This window comes from Pseudophryne corroboree, chromosome 2, assembly GCF_028390025.1.
Source record: "Pseudophryne corroboree isolate aPseCor3 chromosome 2, aPseCor3.hap2, whole genome shotgun sequence".
Taxonomy (NCBI): Eukaryota; Metazoa; Chordata; class Amphibia; order Anura; family Myobatrachidae; genus Pseudophryne; species Pseudophryne corroboree.
The window spans coordinates 883,963,784-883,985,763 of NC_086445.1; the positions used below are offsets into that span (position 1 = coordinate 883,963,784).

The 21,980-nt window shown below is 49.1% G+C and overlaps 1 protein-coding gene across 3 annotated transcripts in view; it reads left to right on the forward strand.

The window, feature by feature from the left end:
* RABGEF1 (RAB guanine nucleotide exchange factor 1) overlaps positions 1 to 21,980 on the forward strand; it is a 163,371-nt gene that overhangs the window by 17,686 nt on the left and 123,705 nt on the right. For 2 of the 3 annotated variants that reach the window (XM_063955986.1, XM_063955988.1), the window contains exon 2: positions 19,532 to 19,642. The exons of the other annotated variant lie outside the window; for it this stretch is intronic. In XM_063955986.1, the coding sequence (XP_063812056.1) occupies positions 19,611 to 19,642 (32 nt within the window). In that variant the 5' untranslated portion in view covers positions 19,532 to 19,610. The remainder of the gene's footprint in view (positions 1 to 19,531; positions 19,643 to 21,980) is intronic. 3 annotated transcript variants of the gene reach the window in all.

The following is a 21,980-nucleotide window of genomic DNA, read 5'->3' on the forward strand; positions in this document are numbered from 1 at the left end:
AGTGTCTGTAACAGTGATGTCACCCCCTAGGGGGTCGACACCTGAGTGGATGTACTGTTGAAAATTACGTGACAGTGTCAGCTCTATATAAAAAAAACAGTGGTTGACATGAGACAGCCGGCTACTCAGCTTGTGCCTGTCCAGACGTCTCATAGGCCGTCAGGCAGATGGCAGATACAGACGCCGACACGGATACTGACTCCTGTGTCGACGGTGAAGAGACAACCGTGATTTCCAGTAGGGCCACACGTTACATGATTGAGACAATGGAAAATGTTTTATACATTTCTGATAATACGAGTACCACCAAAAAAGGGGTATTATGTTCGGTGAGGGAAAAACTACCTGTAGTTTTCCTGAATCTGAGAAATAAAATGTGTGATGATGCGTGGGTTTCCCCCCGATAACAATTAATAATTTTTAAAAAGTATTGGCTGCATACCCTTTCCCGCCAGAGGTTAGGATGCATTGGGAAACACCCCCTAGGGGGGATAAGGCGCTCACACGCTTGTAAGAACAAGGGCTCTACCCTCTCATGAGATGGCCGCCCTTAAGGATCCTGCTGATAGAAAGCAGGAGGGTATCCAAAAAAAGGTATTTACACACATACTGGTGTTATACTGCGACCAGCTATCGCCTCAGCCTGGAGGTACAGTGCTGGGTTGGCATGGTCGGATTCCCTGACTGGAAATATTGATATCCTAGATAAGGATAGTATATTATTGCCTATAGAGCATTTAAAAGATGCATTTCTATATATGCATGATGCACAGCGGAATAATTGCCGACTGGCATCAAGTATAAGTGCGTTGTCCAATTCTACCAGTAAAATGGTCAGGTGATGCGGATTCCAAACGGCATTTGGAAGTATTGCCTTTGAAAGGGGACATTTGGGGTCGGTCTTTTAGACCTGGTGGCCACGGCAACAGCTGGGAAATCCACGTTTGTACCCCAGGTCGCCTCTCAAAATAAGACGCCGTATTATCAGGCGCAGTCCTTTGTTGGCAAGCGGACAAAAGGTTCCTCTTTTCTGCTCGTGACAGAGGGAGAGGAAAAAGGCTGCAGAGATCAGCCAGTTCCCAGGAACAGAAACCCTTTCCAGCCTCTGCCAAGCCCTCAGTATGACGCTAGGGCTTTATAAGCTCAGGCACGGTGGGGGCCCGTTCTCAATGAATTTCAGTGCGCAGTGGGCTCACTCGCAAGTAGACCCCTGGATCCTTCAGGTAATATCTCAGGGGTACATATTGGAATTCGAGACGTCTCCCCCTCGCCGTTTCCAAAAGTCGACTTTACCGACGTCTCCCTCGGACAGGGAGGCAGTTTTGGAAGCCATTCACAAGCTGTATTCCCAGCAGGTGATAATCAAGGTACCCCTCCTGCAACAGGGAACGGGGTATTATTCCACACTATTGTGGTACCGAAGCCAGACGGCTCGGTGAGACCGATTCTAAAATCTTTGAAAACTTACATACAGAGGTTCAAATTCAAGATTGAGTCACTCAGAGCAGTGATTGCGAACCTGGAAGAAGGGGACTACATGATGTCTCGGGACATCAAGGATGCTTACCTTCATTTCAAAATTTACCCTTCTCACCAAGGGTACCTCAGGTTTATGGTACAGAACTGTCACTATCAGTTCAGACGCTGCCGTAGGGATGGTCCACGGCACCCCGGGTCTTTACCAAGGTAATGGCCGAAATGATGATGTTCCTTCGAAGGAAGGGAATTTTAGTTATCCCTTACTTGGACGATTCCCTGATAAGGGTAAGATCCAGGGAACAGTTGGAGGTCGGTGTAGCACTATCTCAGATAGTGTTGCGGCAGCACGATTGGATTCTCAATATTCCAAAATCGCAGCTGGTTCCGTCGACGTGTCTTCTGTTCCTAGGCATGATCCTGGACACAGTCCAGAAAAAGGTGTTTCTCCCGGAGGAGAAAGCCAGGGAGTTATCCGAGCTAGTCAGGAACCTCCTCAAACCGAGCCAAGTCTCAGTGCATCAATGCACAAGGGTTCTGGGTAAAATGGGGGCTTCCTACGAAGCAATCCCATTTGGCAGATTCCACGCAAGAACTTTCCAGTGGGACCTGCTGGACAAATGGTCCGGGTCGCATCTTCAGATGCATCAGCGGATAACCCTGTCACCAAGGACAAGGGTGTCCCTCCTGTGGTGGTTGCAGAGTGCTCATCTTCTAGAGGGCCGCAGATTCGGCATTCAGGACTGGGTCCTGGTAACCACGGATGCCAGCCTGCGAGGCTGGGGAGCAGTCACACAGGGAAGGAATATCCAGGACTTATGGTCAAGCCTGGAGACATCACTTCACATAAATATCCTGAAGCTAAGGGACATTTACAATGCTCTAAGCTTAGCAAGACCTTTGCTTCAAGGACAGCCGGTGTTGATCCAGTCGGACAACATCACGGCAGTCACCCACGTAAACAGACAGGGTGGCACAAGAAGCAGAAGGGCAATGACAGAAGCTGCAAGGATTCTTCGCTGGGCGGAAAATCATGGGATAGCACTGTCAGCAGTATTCATTCCGGGAGTGGACAACTGGGAAGCAGACTTCCTCAGCACGACCTCCACCCGGGGAGAGTGGGGACTTCACCCAGAAGTCTTCCACAGGATTATAAACCGTTGGGAAAAACTCGACAGGTATTGCGCCAGGTCCAGGGACCCTCAGGCAATAGCTGTAGACGCTCTGGTAACACCGTGGGTGTACCAGTCAGGGTATGTGTTTCCTCCTCTGCCTCTCATACCCAAGGTACTGAGATTGATAAGATGGTGAGGAGTAAGCACTATATTCGTGGCTCCGGATTGGCCAAGAAGGACTTGGTAACCGGAACTTCAAGAGATGCTCACGGAGGATCCGTGGCCTCTACCTCTAAGAAGGGACCTGCTCCAGCAAGGACCCTGTCTGTTCCAAGACTTACCGCGGCTGCGTTTGACGGCATGGCGGTTGAACGCCGGATCCTGAAGGAAAAAGGGCATTCCGGATGAAGTCATCCCTATCCTGATCAAAGCCAGGAAGGATGTAACCGCAAAAACATTATCACCGCAATTGGCGAAAATATGTTGCGTGGTGCGAGGCCAGTAAGGCCCGACGGTGGAAATTCGACTGGGTCGATTCCTACATTTCCTGCAAACAGGAGTGTCTATGGGCCTGAAATTGGGGTCCATTAAGGTTCAAATTTCGGCCCTGTCAATTTTCTTCCAAAAAGAACTAGCTTCAGTCCCTGAAGTTCAGACGTTTGTAAAAGGGGTACTGCATATACAGCCTCCTTTTGTGCCTCCAGTGGCACTTGGGATCTCAATGTAGTTTTTTTTTTGGATTCCAAAAGTCACATTGGTTTGAACCACTTAAATCTGTGGAGTTAAAATATCTCACATGGAAAGTGGTCATGCTGTTGGCCCTGGCCTGGGCCAGGCGCGTGTCAGAATTGGCGGCTTTATCCTGTAAAAGCCCTTATCTGATTTTCCATTCGGACAGGGCGGAATTGAGGACTTGTCCTCAATTTCTCCCTAAGGTGTTTTCAACATTTCACTTAAACCAACCTATTGTGGTGCCTGCGGCTACTAGGGACTTGGAGGATTCCAAGTTGCTGGACGTAGTCAGGGCCCTGAAAATATATGTTTCCAGGACGGCTGGAGTCAGAAAATCTGACTCGCTGTTTATCCTGTATGCACCCAACAAGCTGGGTGCTCCTGCTTCTAAGCAGACGATTGCTCGTTGGATTTGCAGTACAATTCAGCTTGCACATTCTGTGGCAGGCCTGCCACAGCCAAAATCTGTAAAAGCCCATTCCACACGGAAAGTGGGCTCATCTTGGGCGGCTGCCCGAGGGGTCTCGGCTTTACAACTTTGCCGAGCAGCTACTTGGTCAGGGGCAAACACGTTTGCTAAATTCTACAAATTTGATACCCTGGCTGAGGAGGACCTGGAGTTCTCTCATTCGGTGCTGCAGAGTCATCCGCACTCTCCCGCCCGTTTGGGAGCTTTGGTATAATCCCCATGGTCCTTTCGGAGTCCCCAGCATCCACTAGGACGTTAGAGAAAATAAGAATTTACTTACCGATAATTCTATTTCTCATAGTCCGTAGTGGATGCTGGGCGCCCATCCCAAGTGCGGATTGTCTGCATTACTTGTACATAGTTATTGTTACAAAAATCGGGTTATTGTTGTTGTGAGCCATCTTTTCAGAGGCTCCTTCTGTTATCATGCTGTTAACTGGGTTCAGATCACAAGTTGTACGGTGTGATTGGTGTGGCTGGTAATGAGTCTTACCCGGGATTCAAAATCCTTCCTTATTGTGTACGCTCGTCCGGGCACAGTATCCTAACTGAGGCTTGGAGGAGGGTCATAGGGGGAGGAGCCAGTGCACACCAGCTAGTCCTAAAGCTTTTACTTTGTGCCCAGTCTCCTGCGGAGCCGCTATTCCCCATGGTCCTTTCGGAGTCCCCAGCATCCACTACGGACTATGAGAAATAGAATTATCGGTAAGTAAATTCTTATTTTTACAGATTACGAATGATCCCGAGCCATCCGTCCCTCCTAAGAAACCAGATAGGTTCAAGCGTCAGAAGGTGGTTAAACAAGTTTTACCTCACTCTGACCACCTAGTGGATATACGTCAGGAACCCTGGGAAAACCCGAGTAAGAAGTTTGTGCCTCAAAAGAAGATGCTGGCTCGCTATCCCCTCGCGCCAGAGCTGTCTAAAAATTGGGAAACGCCTCCTCCCGGAGACTCACATGTGGCTAGGATGGTGGTTTCCTCAGCTCTACCTGTCACTACTGTCACGTCTCTAAAAGAGCCTACAGATAGACCTGTGGAGGGTTGTCTGAAAGCGATTTACACCCTCACGGGTGCTGCGCAAAGGCCCACTATTGCAGCAACATGGGCTGCAGAGGCTATTGAAGCATGGGCCTTGGAGTTAGAAGCTGAAATCTCTTCTGACCATGCTAGACAATGCTTGTCATATATTGTCACATCTTCTCGCTGTATTAAAGAGGCGGCTTCTGATGCCGGTATCTTAGCAGCCAAGGCCTCTACTACATCAGTCCTGGCTCGACGGATATTGTGGCTGAGATCCTGGTCTGTGGATCTGGACTCTAGAAAAACCCTGGAGGTACTCACTTTCAAGGGAGATATTCTGTTTGGGGAGGACTTAAATAAGATAGTGGCTGACTTGGCTACTGCCAAAACTGCATGTCTGCCAAGTACCGCTCCTTCGGTGTCGAAGGCTAAAGGTACTTCCTTTCGCCCCTTTCGTCCTTCAGGTAAAACAAAAAGTCAGGCGTACAACAAGCAAGCTCGCACTTCCAAACCTGGTAAGCCGAAGCCCAAAAGAGCCTGGGCGCCCCTTCAGCCAGCTTCCAAGACCGATAAGCCTGCCGCTTGACGGGGCGGGCCTCCCCCTGAGGGATTCCAGGGTGGGGGGCCGGCTTCTAGGGTATACCCTGGAATGGTTGAAGACCACTTCAGATGCCTGGGTACGGGAAGTCGTCACTCGTTACGCCATAGCCTTCAAAAACCGACTCCCTCATCGATTTTCCGGACAGACATCCCGTTGGACCAGACAAAGGCAAACACTTTACATTCGGTGGTACAGCCCCTCCTGGATACAGGAGTCGTAGTACAGGTGCCTCTTGCGCAGAGGAGCCGGCAGTACTATTCTCCGCTGTTTCTAGTCCCGAAACCGAATGGGTCCTCCCGGCCCATTCTCAACCTTAAGGCATTGAACAGGTTTGTGAAGGTTGTGAAGGTTTCCAAGTTCTGTATGGAAACCCTTCGCTCTATAGTTCTGGCCTTGGAACCTGGGAACTACATGGTCTCCCTGTACATACAGGATGCTTACCTGCATTTCTCTGACGTCCTAAGTGGATGCTGGGACTCCGTAAGGACCATGGGGAATAGCGGCTCCGCAGGAGACTGGGCACAACTATAAAGAAAGCTTTAGACTACTGGTGTGCACTGGCTCCTCCCACTATGACCCTCCTCCAGACTTCAGTTAGAATCTTGTGCCCGGCTGAGCTGGATGCACACTAGGGGCTCTCCTGAGCTCCTAGAAAGAAAGTATATTTAGGTTTTTTATTTTACAGTAAGATCTGCTGGCAACAGACTCACTGCAGTGAGGGACTAAGGGGAGAAGAAGCGAACCTACCTAACTGGTGGTAGTTTGGGCTTCTTAGGCTACTGGACACCATTAGCTGCAGAGGGATCGACCGCAGGACCCGACCTTGGTGTTCGTTCCCGGAGCCGTGCCGCCGGCCCCCTTACAGAGCCAGAAGCAAGAAGTGTTCCGGAAAATCGGCGGCAGAAGACTTCAGTCTTCAACAAGGTAGCGCACAGCACTGCAGCTGTGCGCCATTGCTCCTCATGCACACCTCACACTCCGGTCACTGATGGGTGCAGGGCGCTGGGGGGGGGGGGGGCGCCCTGAGGGCAATATAAGACACCTTGGCTGGCAAATCTACGTCATATATAGTCCTAGAGGCTATGTAGATGTAAAAATACCCCTGCCAGTATTCCAGAAAAAGCGGGAGAAGTCCGCCGGAAAAGGGGCGGAGCCATCTCCCTTAGCACACTGGCGCCATTTTTCCCTCACAGCTCCGCTGGAAGGAAGCTTCCTGGCTCTCCCCTGCAGTCTGCAAGCTACAGAAGGGTAAAAAAGAGAGGGGGGGCACTAAATTTAGGCGCAGTATATATATATATATATATATATATATATATATATATATACACATATATATATATACATACATATATATATATATATATATATATATATATATATATATAAAAAGCAGCTATAAGGGAAAACACTCATTTATAGTGGGATCCCTGTGTTATATAGCGCTCTGGTGTGTGCTGGCATACTCTCTCTCTGTCTCCCCAAAGGGCTTTGTGGGGTCCTGTCCTCTGTCAGAGCATTCCCTGTGTGTATGCGGTGTGTCGGTACGGCTGTGTCGACATGTTTGATGAGGAGGCTTATGTGGAGGCGGAGCAGATGCCTGTAAATGTGATGTCACCCCCTGCGGGGTCGACACCTGAGTGGATGGTGCTGTGGAAGGAATTACGCGACAGTGTCGACTCCTTGCATAAAAGGTTTGACGACATACCAAATGTGGGACAGCCAGCTTCTCAGCCTGTGCCTGCCCAGGCGTCTCAAAAGCCATCAGGGGCTCTAAAACGCCCGCTACCTCAGATGGCAGACACAGATGTCGACACGGATACTGACTCCAGTGTCGACGACGATGAGACTAATGTAACTTCCAGTAGGGCCACACGTTACATGATTGAGGCAATGAAAAATGTGTTGCACATTTCTGATGTTACCCCCGGTACCACAAAAAAGGGTATTATGTTTGAAGAGAAAAAACTACCAGTAGCTTTTCCTCCATCTGAGGAGTTAAATGAAGTGTGTGAAGAAGCGTGGGCTTCCTCTGATAAGAAACTGGTAATTTCTAAGAGGTTACTAATGGCGTACCCTTTCCCGCCAGAGGATAGGGCACGTTGGGAAACATCCCCTAGAGTGGATAAAGCGCTCACACGCTTGTCAAAGAAGGTGGCACTACCGTCTCCGGATACGGCCGCCCTGAAGGAATCTGCTGATCGAAAGCAGGAGGCTATCCTGAAGTCTATATATACACACACAGGTGTTATACTGAGACCAGCTATTGCTTCAGCATGGATGTGCAGTGCTGCGGCTGCATGGTCAGATTCCCTGTCAGAAAATATTGATACCCTAGACAGGGACACTATATTGCTAACCGTAGAGCATATAAAAGACGCACTTTTATACATGAGGGATGCACAGAGGGATATTTGCCGGCTGGCATCCAAAATTAGTGCAATGTCCGTTTCTGCCAGGAGAGGGTTATGGACTCGGCAGTGGACAGGAGATGCAGATTCCAAAAGGCACATGGAAGTTCTGCCTTATAAGGGTGAGGAGTTGTTCGGGGATGGTCTCTCGGACCTCGTTTCCACAGCAACAGCTGGGAAGTCTACATTTTTACCCCATGTTCCCTCACAGCCAAAGAAAGCACCGTATTGTCAGGTACAGTACTTTCGGCCCAATAGGGGCAAGCGGGTTAAGGGCGCGTCCTTTCTGCCCAGAGGCAGAGGTAGGGGAAAAAAGCTGCAGCATACAGCCAGTTCCCAGGAGCAAAAGTCCTCCCCCGCTTCCTCTAAGTCCACAGCATGACGCTGGGGCTCCACAGGTGGAGCCAGGTACGGTGGGGGCCCGTCTCAAATATTTCAGCAATCAGTGGGCTCGCTCACGGGTGGATCCCTGGATTTTTCAGATAGTATCTCAGGGGTACAAGCTGGAATTCGAGACGTCTCCCCCCCGCCGTTACCTCAAATCTGCCTTACCAACCACTCCCTCAGGCAGGGAGGCAGTGTTACAGGCAATTCACAAACTGTATTCACAACAGGTGATAGTAAAGGTACCCCTACTTCAACAAGGACGGGGTTACTATTCCACAATGTTTGTGGTACCGAAACCGGACGGTTCGGTGAGACCCATTTTAAATTTTAAATCCTTGAACACATATATAAAAAAATTCAAGTTCAAGATGGAATCGCTCAGGGCGGTTATTGCAAGCCTGGACGAAGGGGATTACATGGTATCACTGGACATCAAGGATGCTTACCTGCATGTCCCCATTTACCATCCTCACCAGGAGTACCTCAGATTTGTGGTACAGGATTGTCATTACCAATTCCAGACGTTGCCGTTCGGTCTATCCACGGCTCCGAGGGTCTTTACCAAGGTAATGGCCGAAATGATGATACTCCTTCGAAAGAAGGGAGTTTTAGTTATCCCGTACTTGGACGATCTCCTGATAAAGGCGAGGTCCAGAGAGCAGTTGTTGGTCGGGGTAGCACTATCTCGGGAGGTGCTACAACAGCACGGCTGGATTCTAAACATTCCAAAGTCACAGCTGGTCCCTACGACACGTCTACTGTCCCTGGGGATGGTTCTGGACACAGAACAGAAAAAAGTGTTTCTCCCGGAGGAGAAGGCCAAGGAGCTGTCATCTCTAGTCAGAGGCCTCCTAAAACCAAAACAGGTGTCGGTACATCACTGCACGCGGATCCTGGGAAAGATGGTAGCTTCCTACGAAGCGATTCCTTTCGGCAGGTTTCATGCAAGAACCTTTCAGTGGGACCTGTTGGACAAGTGGTCCGGATCGCATCTTCAGATGCATCGGCTGATAACCCTGTCTCCAAGGACAAGGGTGTCTCTGCTGTGGTGGCTGCAGAGTGCTCATCTTCAAGAGGGCCGCAGATTTGGCATACAGGACTGGGTCCTGGTGACCACGGATGCCAGCCTTCGAGGCTGGGGGGCAGTCACACAGGGAAGAAACTTCCAAGGACTATGGTCAAGTCAGGAGACTTCCCTGCACATAAATATTCTGGAACTAAGGGCCATTTACAATGCCCTAAGTCAGGCAAAACCCCTGCTTCAAAACCAGCCGGTACTGATCCAGTCAGACAACATCACGGCGGTCGCCCATGTAAACCGACAGGGCGGCACGAGAAGCAGGACGGCAATGGCAGAAGCCACAAGGATTCTCCGATGGGCGGAAAATCACGTGTTAGCACTGTCAGCAGTGTTCATTCCGGGAGTGGACAACTGGGAAGCAGACTTCCTCAGCAGGCATGACCTCCACCCGGGAGAGTGGGGACTTCCTCCAGAAGTCTTTCAAATGATTGTAAACCGTTGGGAAAGGCCACAGGTGGACATGATGGCGTCCCACCTAAACAAAAAGCTAGAAAAGTATTGCGCCAGGTCAAGAGACCCGCAGGCGATAGCTGTGGACGCTCTAGTGACACCGTGGGTGTACCGGTCGGTTTATGTGTTCCCTCCTCTTCCTCTCATACCAAAGGTACTGAGGATAATAAGGAGAAGAGGAGTAAGAACTATACTCATTGTTCCGGATTGGCCAAGAAGAGCTTGGTACCCGGAACTTCAAGAAATGATCTCAGAGGACCCATGGCCTCTACCGCTCAGACAAGACCTGCTGCTGCAGGGGCCTTGTCTGTTCCAAGACTTACCGCGGCTGCGTTTGACGGCATGGCGGTTGAACACCGGATCCTGAAGGAAAAGGGCATTCCGGAGGAGGGCATTCCGGAGGAAGTCATTCCTACGCTGATTAAAACTAGGAAAGAAGTAACCGCAAACCATTATCACCGCATATGGCGAAAATATGTTGCGTGGTGTGAGGCCAGGAAGGCCCCAACGGAGGAATTTCAGCTGGGCCGTTTCCTGCACTTCCTACAGTCAGGGGTGACTATGGGCCTTAAATTGGGTTCCATTAAGGTCCAGATTTCGGCTCTATCGATTTTCTTCCAGAGAGAACTGGCTTCACTACCTGAAGTTCAGACTTTTGTTAAGGGAGTGCTGCATATTCAGCCCCCTTTTGTGCCTCCAGTGGCACCTTGAGATCTCAACGTGGTGTTGGATTTCCTAAAGTCACATTGGTTTGAGCCACTGAAAACCGTGGATTTAAAATATCTCACGTGGAAAGTGGTCATGTTGTTGGCCTTGGCTTCGGCCAGGCGTGTATCAGAATTGGCGGCTTTGTCATGTAAAAGCCCTTATCTGATTTTCCATATGGATAGGGCAGAATTGAGGACTCGTCCCCAGTTTCTCCCTAAAGTGGTATCAGCTTTTCATCTGAACCAACCTATCGTGGTGCCTGCGGCTACAAAAGACTTGGAGGCTTCCAAGTTGTTGGACGTAGTCAGGGCCCTGAAAATCTATGTTTCCAGGACAGCTGGAGTCAGAAAGACTGACTCGCTATTTATCCTATATGCGCCCAACAAGTTGGGTGCACCTGCTTCAAAGCAGACTATTGCTCGCTGGATCTGTAGTACGATTCAGCTTGCACATTCTGTGGCTGGACTGCCGCATCCTAAATCAGTGAAAGCCCATTCCACGAGGAAGGTGGGCTCTTCTTGGGCGGCTGCCCGAGGGGTCTCGGCTCTTCAACTTTGCCGAGCAGCTACTTGGTCGGGGTCAAACACGTTTGCTAAATTCTATAAGTTTGACACCCTGGCTGAGGAGGACCTAGAGTTTGCCCATTCGGTGCTGCAGAGTCATCCGCACTCTCCCGCCCGTTTGGGAGCTTTGGTATAATCCCCATGGTCCTTACGGAGTCCCAGCATCCACTTAGGACGTCAGAGAAAATAAGAATTTACTCACCGGTAATTCTATTTCTCATAGTCCGTAGTGGATGCTGGGCGCCCATCCCAAGTGCGGATTGTCTGCAATACTTGTATATAGTTATTGCTTAACTAAAGGGTTATTGTTGAGCCATCTGTTGAGAGGCTCAGTTATCATACTGTTAACTGGGTATTGTATCACGAGTTATACGGTGTGATTGGTGTGGCTAGTATGAGTCTTACCCGGGATTCAAAATCCTTCCTTATTGTGTCAGCTCTTCCGGGCACAGTATCCTAACTGAAGTCTGGAGGAGGGTCATAGTGGGAGGAGCCAGTGCACACCAGTAGTCTAAAGTTTTCTTTATAGTTGTGCCCAGTCTCCTGCGGAGCCGCTATTCCCCATGGTCCTTACGGAGTCCCAGCATCCACTACGGACTACGAGAAATAGAATTACCGGTGAGTAAATTCTTATTATTCCTATAGCAGCGTCACATCAGCAATACCTGAGGTTTGTGATTGGCAACCTCCATTACCAGTTTCGGTCGTTACCTTTTGGTTTAACTACGGCTCCGCGAGTCTTCACCAAAGTTATGGCGGTGCTGACGGTGGCACTCTGCCGTCAAGGGGTCAGGATACTGCCGTATCTGGACGACTTGTTAATCCTGGCAAATTCCCCAGAACTTCTCCTATGTCATCTGGATATGACTGTCCGGTTTCTACAAGCCCACGGGTGGCTCATCAACTGGAAGAAATCCTCCCTGGTCCCTGCTCAGAGCATGGTGCACCTGGGAGCGCTATTGGACACTCACAACCAGAGGTTGTTCTTGTCTCAGGAGAAAGTCCTGAAGCTTCACGACAGGATTCGTTACTTCCTTTCTCGTCTGCAAGTGTCGATACATTTGGTGATGCAGGTGCTGGGCCTCATGGTGTTAGCATTCAACATGGTGGAGTATGCTCAATTCCATTCTCGCCCCCTCCAGAAGCTGATTCTAGCCAAGTGGGACGGCCTGCCTCACCGGATCAGGTCTCACATGATCTCATTGACTCCAGAGGTCCATCTGTCGCTGCTCTGGTGGCTCCAGGACCGACAATTGTGCAGGGGCCGTCCCTTCTGGATATCCGACTGGGTCCTGTTGACGACGGATGCCAGTCTAAGAGGTTGGGGAGCAGTGCTGGAGCAACACTCCCTTCAGGGTCGGTGGACGAAGGAGGAATCCCTCCTCTCGATCAACATTCTGGAATTGTGGGTGGTCTTCAATGCGTTGAACCTGGCCCAGCATTTAATTCAGAACCGTCCTGTTCAAGTACAGTCTGACAACGCCACCACAGTGGCTTACATAAATCATCAAGGCGGCACTCGAAGCCGTTTGGCAATGAAGGACGTCTCACGGATTCTACATTGGGCGGAACGCCATCTACCAGCCATATTGGCAATATTCATTCCGGGAGTCCTGAATTGGGAAGCGGACCTTCTCAGTCGTCAGGACGTACACGCCGGCGAGTGGGGCCTCCATCCAGAAGTGTTTCAACTCCTAGTGGAAAAGTGGGGCCTTTCAGACGTAGATCTGATGGTGTCTCGACACAAGCACAAGGTTCCGGTCTTCGGAGCAAGGACAAGGGATCCTCAAGCAGCATTCGTGGATGCGCTGACGGTGCCGTGGAGGTTCCGGCTGCCGTACGTGTTCCCTCCAGTGTCACTCCTGCCCAGGGTAATTCGGAAGTTCAAGCAAGAAAAAGGAATTCTGCTCCTCATAGCTCCAGCGTGGCCCAGACGGCACTGGTTCTCAGACCTGCAAGGCCTATCGTCAGAGCGTCCAATTCTACTTCCACAATGCCCAGACCTCCTCGTTCAGGGCCCCTGTGTCAACCAGGACCTAGCCCGACTGTCTTTCACGGCGTGGCTCTTGAAGCTTCCGTCTTAAGGGTTAATGGGTTTTCTGAGGCGGTCATTCAAACTATGTTGCGGTCCCGGAAACCGTCTTCGGCTCGGATTTACTATAGGGTCTGGCATTCTTACTTTGTTTGGTGCGCATCTAACAATTATGACGCTTCAAGTTGTTGGCTTTTCTTCAGCAGGGCCTGGACTTAGGTCTGCGTCTGGCCTCCCTCACGGTTCACATATCTGCCTTGTAGGTGTGGTTTCAGAGAAAGATTGCGACCTTACCTGATGTGCATACCTTTACTCAGGGTGTGTTGCGTATGCAACCTCCCTATGTCCCGCCTGTGGCTCCTTGGGACTTGTCGGTGGTTTTGGAGGCATTACAAGAGTCTCCGTTTGAACCTCATGGTTCAGCTGATCTTAAGTGGCTTTCCGTTAAGGTGGTGTTTCTGCTGGCTATTGCCTCAGCTAGAAGAGTGTCGGATTTGGGTGCCTTGTCCTGTAGTTCCCCATATCTGATATTTTACCGTGACCGGGCGGTTCTTAGGACTCGTCCCGGATATTTACCTAAGGTGGTTTCTTCGTTCCACCTTAACCAGGAGATTGTGGTTCCGGCACTTGTTTCTCCTGATCTGTCTCCCAAAGAGTGGTCTTTGAATGTGGTACGGGCTCTCCATATCTATGTGAAGAGAACTGCTTCTATTAGAAAATCTGATTCTCTTTTTGTGCTGTTTGGATTTCACAAACGGGGCTGGCCTGCTCACAAGCAAACTTTGGCCAGATGGTTTACAATGGTGATTGCACATGCTTTATGTGAGGGCTGGTCTCTTGGCTCCTGCTCACATTACGGCCCATTCTACTCGGTCTGTTGGACCTTCTTGGGCGGCCCGCCGTGTTGCGACCCTTGAACAATTGTGCAAGGCGTACGTTGTCCTCTGTGAACACGTTCATAAGGTTCTATGCCTTCGATACTGCCGCTTCCCAGGATGCTTCCTTTGGACGCAAGGTTCTTGTGCCCGCTACAGTGCGTCCCCTCCCATAAGGAACTGCTTTAGGACATCCCCTATGTCTGTCCTTGTGGAGCCCAGTGTTCCCCGCAGCAGAAAACGAGTTTTATGGTAAGAACTTACCTATGTTAAATCTCTTTCTGCGAGGTACACTGGGCTCCACAAGGCGCCCACCCTGACGCACTTAGCTTCTTTGGGTTGGTATGACATTAGCCGCTGACACTTCTCCTGTCATGAGAGTGTGGTGTATGTGGCTACTATCCGTTGTCGTCTCTTTTCCTGCTAATGCATTGGTCTGGCTAACTAAAAACTGAGCTCCTGTGCAGGGAGGCGGGGTTATAGAGGAGGCGGCACTATGCATTCTGGGAACAGTCAAAGCTTTTCAGCCTGTTGGTTCCTCGGATCAAGATCCTACTCTACACCCCTATGTCTTTCCTTGTGGAGCCCAGTGTACCTCGCAGAAAGAGTTTTAACAAAGGTAAGTTCTTACCATAAAACTCGTTTTTTCAGATATGCTGACTACGCTTGTAACACTACTTATGCCCCCTGTGGGACCTCCTGTGCCATTACAGCCACATATTGTCCCTGTAATTAATCCGCCATGGGTGGATACTCTGTCAACTTAGTTACAGTAACTAAATCAGTCCTTGGTTAAACAAAAACCTAACTCTCGCCCTTCTGGGACCAAAGGGCCATTTCTTCCTCACAATCCACTAATATTTCGGATGATTCTTCCGATGAGGATGGGGATTATACTGATCCATCAGACGCTGATACTGCTGCTTCTGATGAGGAATTTACAACACAGGTTGATGTTCCTGATCTAGTGGAGATTATCAAGTTGATTCTTCAGATTGATGATGAAATTGATCCTCCTAATACGTCTAAGAAATTTGATAAGTTCAAACGTCAGAAGGTTACGAAATTAGTTTTGCCACATTCTGACCATTTAACTGACATAGTCAGAAATCCTGATCTTCTCCAGGAAATACATTTTCCCTGTCTAAAAAGATGCTAGTTCGTTATCCTATCCCTGCGGAGTTGAGTAACAAGTGGGAAACCCCACCACTAATGGACTCGCATGTAGCCCGTCTTGTAGTGTCATCTACTCTACCTGTCACCACCGTCATCTCTCTAAAGGAACTGACGGAAAAGCATGTGGAGGGTTGCTTGAAGTCTATTTACACTCTCAGAGGTGATGTACATAGATCCACTATGGCAGCCTCCTGGGCTGCTAAAGGAATTGAAGCATGGGTACAAGCAATCGAGGAAGAGCTACCTCTGAATTTTTGTGACACTGCCAGACAATATCCCAGGTATGGTATGGGTGCAGAAAATTGTCTCACGGGTACGCAATCTCCTTCAAGAGACGTCCCCCTCGCCAGTTTTGCTCGACAGTTATCCCTTCGGATCCGTTAAAAGCACAAACTCTACATTTGGTTGTACAATCCCTCCTGGACACGGGAGTGATAGTGCCGGGGCCTCTGTCTCAGAGAAGCAGGGGATACTATTCAACGCTGTTTCTGGTTCCGAAGCCGAATGGATCCTTCCGGCCTATACTCAACTTCAAATCCTTGAACAAATTTGTCAGGGTATCCAAATTCCGTATGGAAACCCTGCGCACTATTGTGCTGGCTTTGGAACCCAAGGATTATATGGTATCCCTGGACATACAGGAGGCTTACCTACACATACCTATTGCCATGTCGCATCAGCAATATCTGTGGTTTGCTATTGGCAACCTACATTATCAATTCCAAGCCTTGCCTTTCGGACTGACCACGGCTCCTCGGTTTTCACCAAGGTCATGACGGCCCTTCTCCGCCGTCAGGGTATCAGGATCCTGCCGTATCTAGACGACTTGTTGATCCTGGCGAACTGCCCAGAGGTTCTCCTCCGTCATGTGGAACTGACTGTCCAATTCCTACAAGCCCACGGGTGGTTCATCAACTGGAAGAAATCCTCGCTGGTCCCTGCTCAAAGCATGGTGCACCTGGGGGCATTACTGGACACACACAACCAACGTTTGTTCTTGTCTCCAGAGAAGGTCCTGAAACTTCGGGACAGAATCAGATGCTTCCTCTCTCGCCCAAGAGTGTCGATCTACTCGGCGATGCAAGTACTAGGCCTCATGGTGTCTGCTTTCGACATGGTAGAGTACGCTCAATTTCATTCCCGCCCTGTACAGAGGTTAATCATTTCCAAGTGGGACGGCCTGCCTCACCGGATCCGGTCTCAAATGATCTTCTTAACTCCGGAGGTCCGTCACTCACTGAGCTGGTGGCTACAGGACCAACAATTGAGCGGGGGTCGTCCCTTCTGGATCTCCAACTGGGTCCTCCTAACGACGGATGCCAGTCTGCGGCGTTGGGGCACGGTGTTGGAGCAACACTCTCTTCTGGGTCGGTGGACCAGGGGGGAATCTATCTTCCCGATAAATATTCTGGAATTGCGGGCAGTGTTCAATACACTGAGACTTGCCCTGCCTCTGATACAGAACAGGTCTGCTCCAGTACAGTCAGACAACGCCACCATGGTGGCATACATAAATCATCAAGGTGGCACTCGAAGCTGCATGGCAATGATGAAAGTGTCAAAAACCCTTCAATGGGCGGAACGTCATCTGCCAGCCATATCGGCAGTGTTCTTTCCGGGAGTCCTCAACTGGGAAGCGGACTTCCTCAGTCAAACAGGACGTACACGCCGGGGAGTGGAGTTTTTATCCGGAGGCCCTCCAACTCCTTTTGTACAAGTGGGGTCTACCAGATGTAGACCTGATGGCATCTCGATACAATCACACGGTTTCGGTCTTCGGAGCAAGGACAAGGGATCCTCAAGCAGCGTTTGTGGACACACTGGCAATTCCATGGAACTTTTGGCTGCCATATGTGTTCCCTCCAGTGTCACTCCTGCCCAGGGTAATACGGAAGTTCATGCAGTAGGAGGAATGCTGCTTCTAGTTGCTCCAGCGTGGCCCAGATGGCATTGGTTCTCAGACCTGCAGGGTCTCTCGATCGAGCATCCTCTTCTACTTCCTCAACGACCAGACCTCCTCGTTCAGGGCCCTTGTGTCTACCAGGACCTGGCACGACTGGCTTTGACGGCATGGCTCTTGCAGCTTCACTCCTGAGGGCCAAAGGATTCTCTGAGGCGGTCATTCAAACTATGTTAAAAGCCCGTAAACCGGCTTCGGCTCGGATTTATTATAGGGTCTGGAATTCTTACTTCACCTGGTGTGCTATTAAGAATTATGATGCATACAAGTTCAGCACTGCCAGACTTTTGGCTTTTCTACAACAAGGCCTGGACTTAAGCCTTTGTTTGGCATCCCTCAAGGTTCATATATCTGCCTTGTCGGTGTGGTTTCAGAGAGAAATTAAGTCTCTTCCTGGCGTTCATACTTTCACTCAGGGTGTTTTACGGATTCAGCCTCCCTATGTCCCTCCTGTGGCTTCATAGGATCTGTCTGTTGTACTGAATGCCCTGCAAGAGTCTCCATTTGAACCTCTTGAGTCTGTAGACCTTAAATTCCTTACGCTTAAGGTCGTTTTTCTGTTTGTTATTGCCTCTGCTAGGAGGGTGTCGGACTTAGATGCTTTGTCCTGTCGTCCACCCTTTCTGATTTTTCACCGTGACCGTGCAGTTCTTCGAACTCACCCTGGTTATCTACCTAAGGTGGTCTCATCTTTCCACCTTAACCAAGAGACTGTGGTTCCGGCCTTGATCTCTCCTGGTTTGTCCTCCACAGAGCGGTCTTTGGATGTGGTACGGGCTCTCCCTATATATGTGGAGAGGACTGCCTCCATCGGGAGGTCAGATTCTCTTTTTATCCTTTTTGGTTTTCACAAACGTGGCTGGCCTGCGAATAAGCAAACTTTGACCAGATGGATTAGAATGGTGATTGCACAAGCTTATGCGCAGGTTGGGCTCTCAGCTCCTGCTGCTTTCAAGGTCCATTCTACTCGGTCTGTTGGACCTTCTTGGGCGGCCCGCCATGGCGCTTCCCCGGAACAATTGTGCAAGGCGGCTGCGTGGTCCTCAGTGAACACGTTCATCATCAGGGTCTATGCCTTTGATACTTCTGCCTCCCAGGATGCTTCCTTTGGACGCCGGGTTCTTTGCCCACTACAGTGCGTCCCCTTCCATGAGGAACTGCTTTAGGACATCCCCGATGTTATTCCGTGTGGAATACCAGTGTTACCACTCTGCAGAAAAGGAGATTTATGGTAAGACTTACCGTTGTTAAATCTCTTTCTGCGAGGTACACTGGTTTCCACAGGGCGCCCACTCTGACGCACTTCGCTTCTTTGGGTTTGTATGGCATTAGCCACTAGTCCCTTCTCCTGTCGTGAGAATGTGGGTCTCTGTGACTAACATCTACCGTCTGTCTTACCTGCTACTGCATTGGACTGGTTAACAAAACTGACCTCCAGTGCCTGGAGGCGGGGCTATAGAGTAGGCGGTGCAGTGCATCCTGGGAACAGTCAAAACCTGCCTCGGATCAAGATCCAACTCTACACCCCAATGTTATTCCCTGTGGATACCAGTGTATCTCGCAGAAAGAGATTTAACAATGGTAAGTCTTACCATCTCCTTTTTAACATATTTTGGAATATTTGCATACCTTAATGAGAGATTTTGGGGATGGGATCCAAATCTAAACACAAAATGCTTTTATCAGGGTTGGCTGGTATAAACCAAATGTGTTTTTTAAATAAAAACCATTGTTTTTTTTATTATGCTGTGACTACAAGATCAGCGCTGTGACTACTTAAAAAGAAGCCTATTATACTAAAAACCTGGGGCCGTATGTAATGGCTTGCGAGACGACCGGAGCTCCGAGACTCCAGCCAAAATCATGCATTTTTTTTAAAGCAGCAAACGTTTACAAGGCGAAACCAACCAGGTTTGCCTTGTAAACGTTTGCTGCTTTAAAAAAACGTACGAGTTTGGCCGGAGCTCCGGTCGTCTCGCAAGCCATTACATCCGGCCCATAGTGTTTTTTATTCATAGTGTTTAATGCCAGTTGCATGCCCAGTACTAAAGCTTAACTCCTTTTGTGTGTTTGTTCCTATGAAAAGTGCTATTACATTTTCCATTTTGTATTACTGTTCAGATTTATTTAATTATAATAGCTACAGGGCCACTGCAAGGTTTCTCAGCACCCTAGGCAAATCAGCAGCACAGCCCCCCAAAATATGAGCCCCTCAGGTGAAAAAGTGCGGACACGCAATCTCCTCACAGCCGCTGCCTGATAATTTAGCGGTTTAGTTTAGGATATTAGGGTCAGTTTTGGGGGATGGGGTTAGGGTATTAGGAATAGGATATTCGGGTTGATTTGCCAGTTTGGGTAATGGTATTATGGTTAGAGGTAATGATTAATATAATATATATGGAGAGAGAGATGAAAAGAGGGCACCCACAGTGCAAATCAATTTTATTCACTTAAAAACAGCATTCTTCATCTACAGGTGGGCAAATGCTCCTGCAGTCAAGCTCCGAAATTATTGTATTTCCGGAGCTTAATGAATGAGGTCCCCATACTAGCATATGGGGACGCCAGGCCAGATCGGGAGTGAAAGGTAAGCAGGAGATATCTGCATTGCCGTTATAAAATATTGCCCCTACTGTTGTAGAAATGAAGTGATAAATAGATTCTATAGTGAGGACAGAACATAGGAGATACTTTAAGCCAGCAATAAGTTAACATGACCGAAACTCCAGAATAGAGGAAAAGAGGAAACTTGACTGTCAAGAGTGTAGCAGTAAATACACATGGGATTTCTTTTGTTCTACAGCGCACTAGATAAGTCTCCGCATAGTAATAATGGCCACTGGTGGGGCTTATTTTTGTAAAAAATTGCCATTAGGGCTGCCATCACAGGGGGACTGCTGGGACGGGAGCCCCAGGCCCTAACGAAGAGGGGTCCCCACTCCGTGTCTGTGCCGGCTCACACTGCTTGTCGTCTGGCATGGGCAGGCTGGGCCGGGGAAGGGAATGCCTCCTGGGCCAGGCCCCTTTGAGAGCTGTTTGAGCCAGTATCTGGCAGCCCAGTGGTTCCCAAACGTTCTTGAGTCACTGCACCCTAGAGTATCTAATTTTTTTTCACAGCACCCCTAGGCCAACGTTTTTTATTGAGAAGTTCAGAAAAGAATATTACATTAAGTTTATTGTGTTTATATGTCATCTTTAGGTTCAGTTATGTGGCGAGGAACACGAGTCACTTTGTTTGTACACATATTTTATGATTGCAAGCCGCAGTTTGGCCTTATGTGTACGCATTACGATCTGTATGCGTGCGCAGTCATTAGATAATCGTCCGCCTTGCGATTTCGCACAACAGCGATCAGGTCTGAATTAGGCCCATAGATTGTAGGATCCACTGGGGCAGGGACCGATGTGAATGGCCAAATATTTTCTGTAAAGCACTACCGAATATGTGTGTGCTATTTAAATAGCTGGTGATAATAATTTGTGTAAAACTGTTTCCCAATCAATCCTATTAATTTCTTCTTTGTAAACACACTTGCAAAGAAATTAGTCATTATTTCATGTTAATGTGAATAGAAACTGTCTTACATTGATCTCAGTAGAGATCATTTCCTGGAATGTTCCTGCATGGAATTTAGTTCCTTTATCATGTGCTTGGACTTTTCTCCACTATGCGAATAGCACATGAAGTCAGTTAGCAGGCCATGGACAATATTAATCAATTTAGGAGCTGTCCTGATCTGTTTTTTCTCTTACGTCCTAGGGCAGTGATGGCTAACCTTGACACTCCAGCTGTTGTTGAACTACACATCCCAGCATGCCCTGCATCAGTTTTAGCAAGGCCAAATAGCAAAACTGATGTAGGGCATGCTGGGATGTGTAGTTCAACAACTGCTGGAGTGTCAAGGTTAGCCATCACTGTCCTAGGGGATACTGGGAATCTATTTAGTACCATGGGTAAAGTCTGAATTACCACATATTACAGACTAAGGGGTATATTCAATTGGTGTCGAAAACTGCCGTCTGTCGAAAAGACGGCAGTTTTCGACTTTTTAAGGTCGAAACGTGATTCGACCTATTCAATGCTTTTCGACAAGTCGAGGCATTAGATTTGTCGAAAAGCACGTGGATCGGCGGAATAGCTTCCGATCCACGTGCTTGTTTCAACAATCTCAGTCCGACATCAAAAGATGTCGGACTGAGATGCGGACACAGAGGAGGAGAGGGGGGCGAGCCGCAGGGAGACGGGGGGACTGGCGGCGGGCATACAGGGGATATCAGCGCTACAGTAGCGCTGCAGCTGGATGTCACTCTGCCGCTCGACCTCACGGCAGCTTCCACCCGGCTCCAGCACGCTTGCTGGAGCCGGGTGGACACTGCCGTGAGGTCGGGCGGCTGAGTGACATCCTGCTGCAGCGCTACTCTAGCGCTGATCTCCCCTGTATGCCTGCCGGCTGTCCCCCGCTAGTCCCCCCCCCCGCGGCTCGCCCCCCTTCTTCTCCTCTGCGTCCCATCTCAATTCGACTTGAAAAAGTCGAATTAAGATGAGATAGAATAGGGGTTGTTGGATCCTTTCCGACAAATACATGTTGGAATAGATCAGACTTTAATTGAATATACCCCTAAGGGTCTTTACGCAAAAAAAGATTTTGCCATACTTGCCTACCTGACCCTCTCCATGAGGGAGAAAATGCTCTGTTCCTGGATTTTCCTGGTAATGTATGATTGCCATCACCTGTAATTGATAAGAAAGGTGTTTCACCACAGGTGATGGCAATCATACATTACCAGGAAACTCCAGGAACAGAGCATTTTCTCCCTCATGGAGAGGGTCAGGTAGGCACGAATGGATTTTGCTGTATAAAGTCATAAATAATATTAGTATATGAGTGGGGCTAGATCATAGGTCTACAAACTCGGTCCTCATT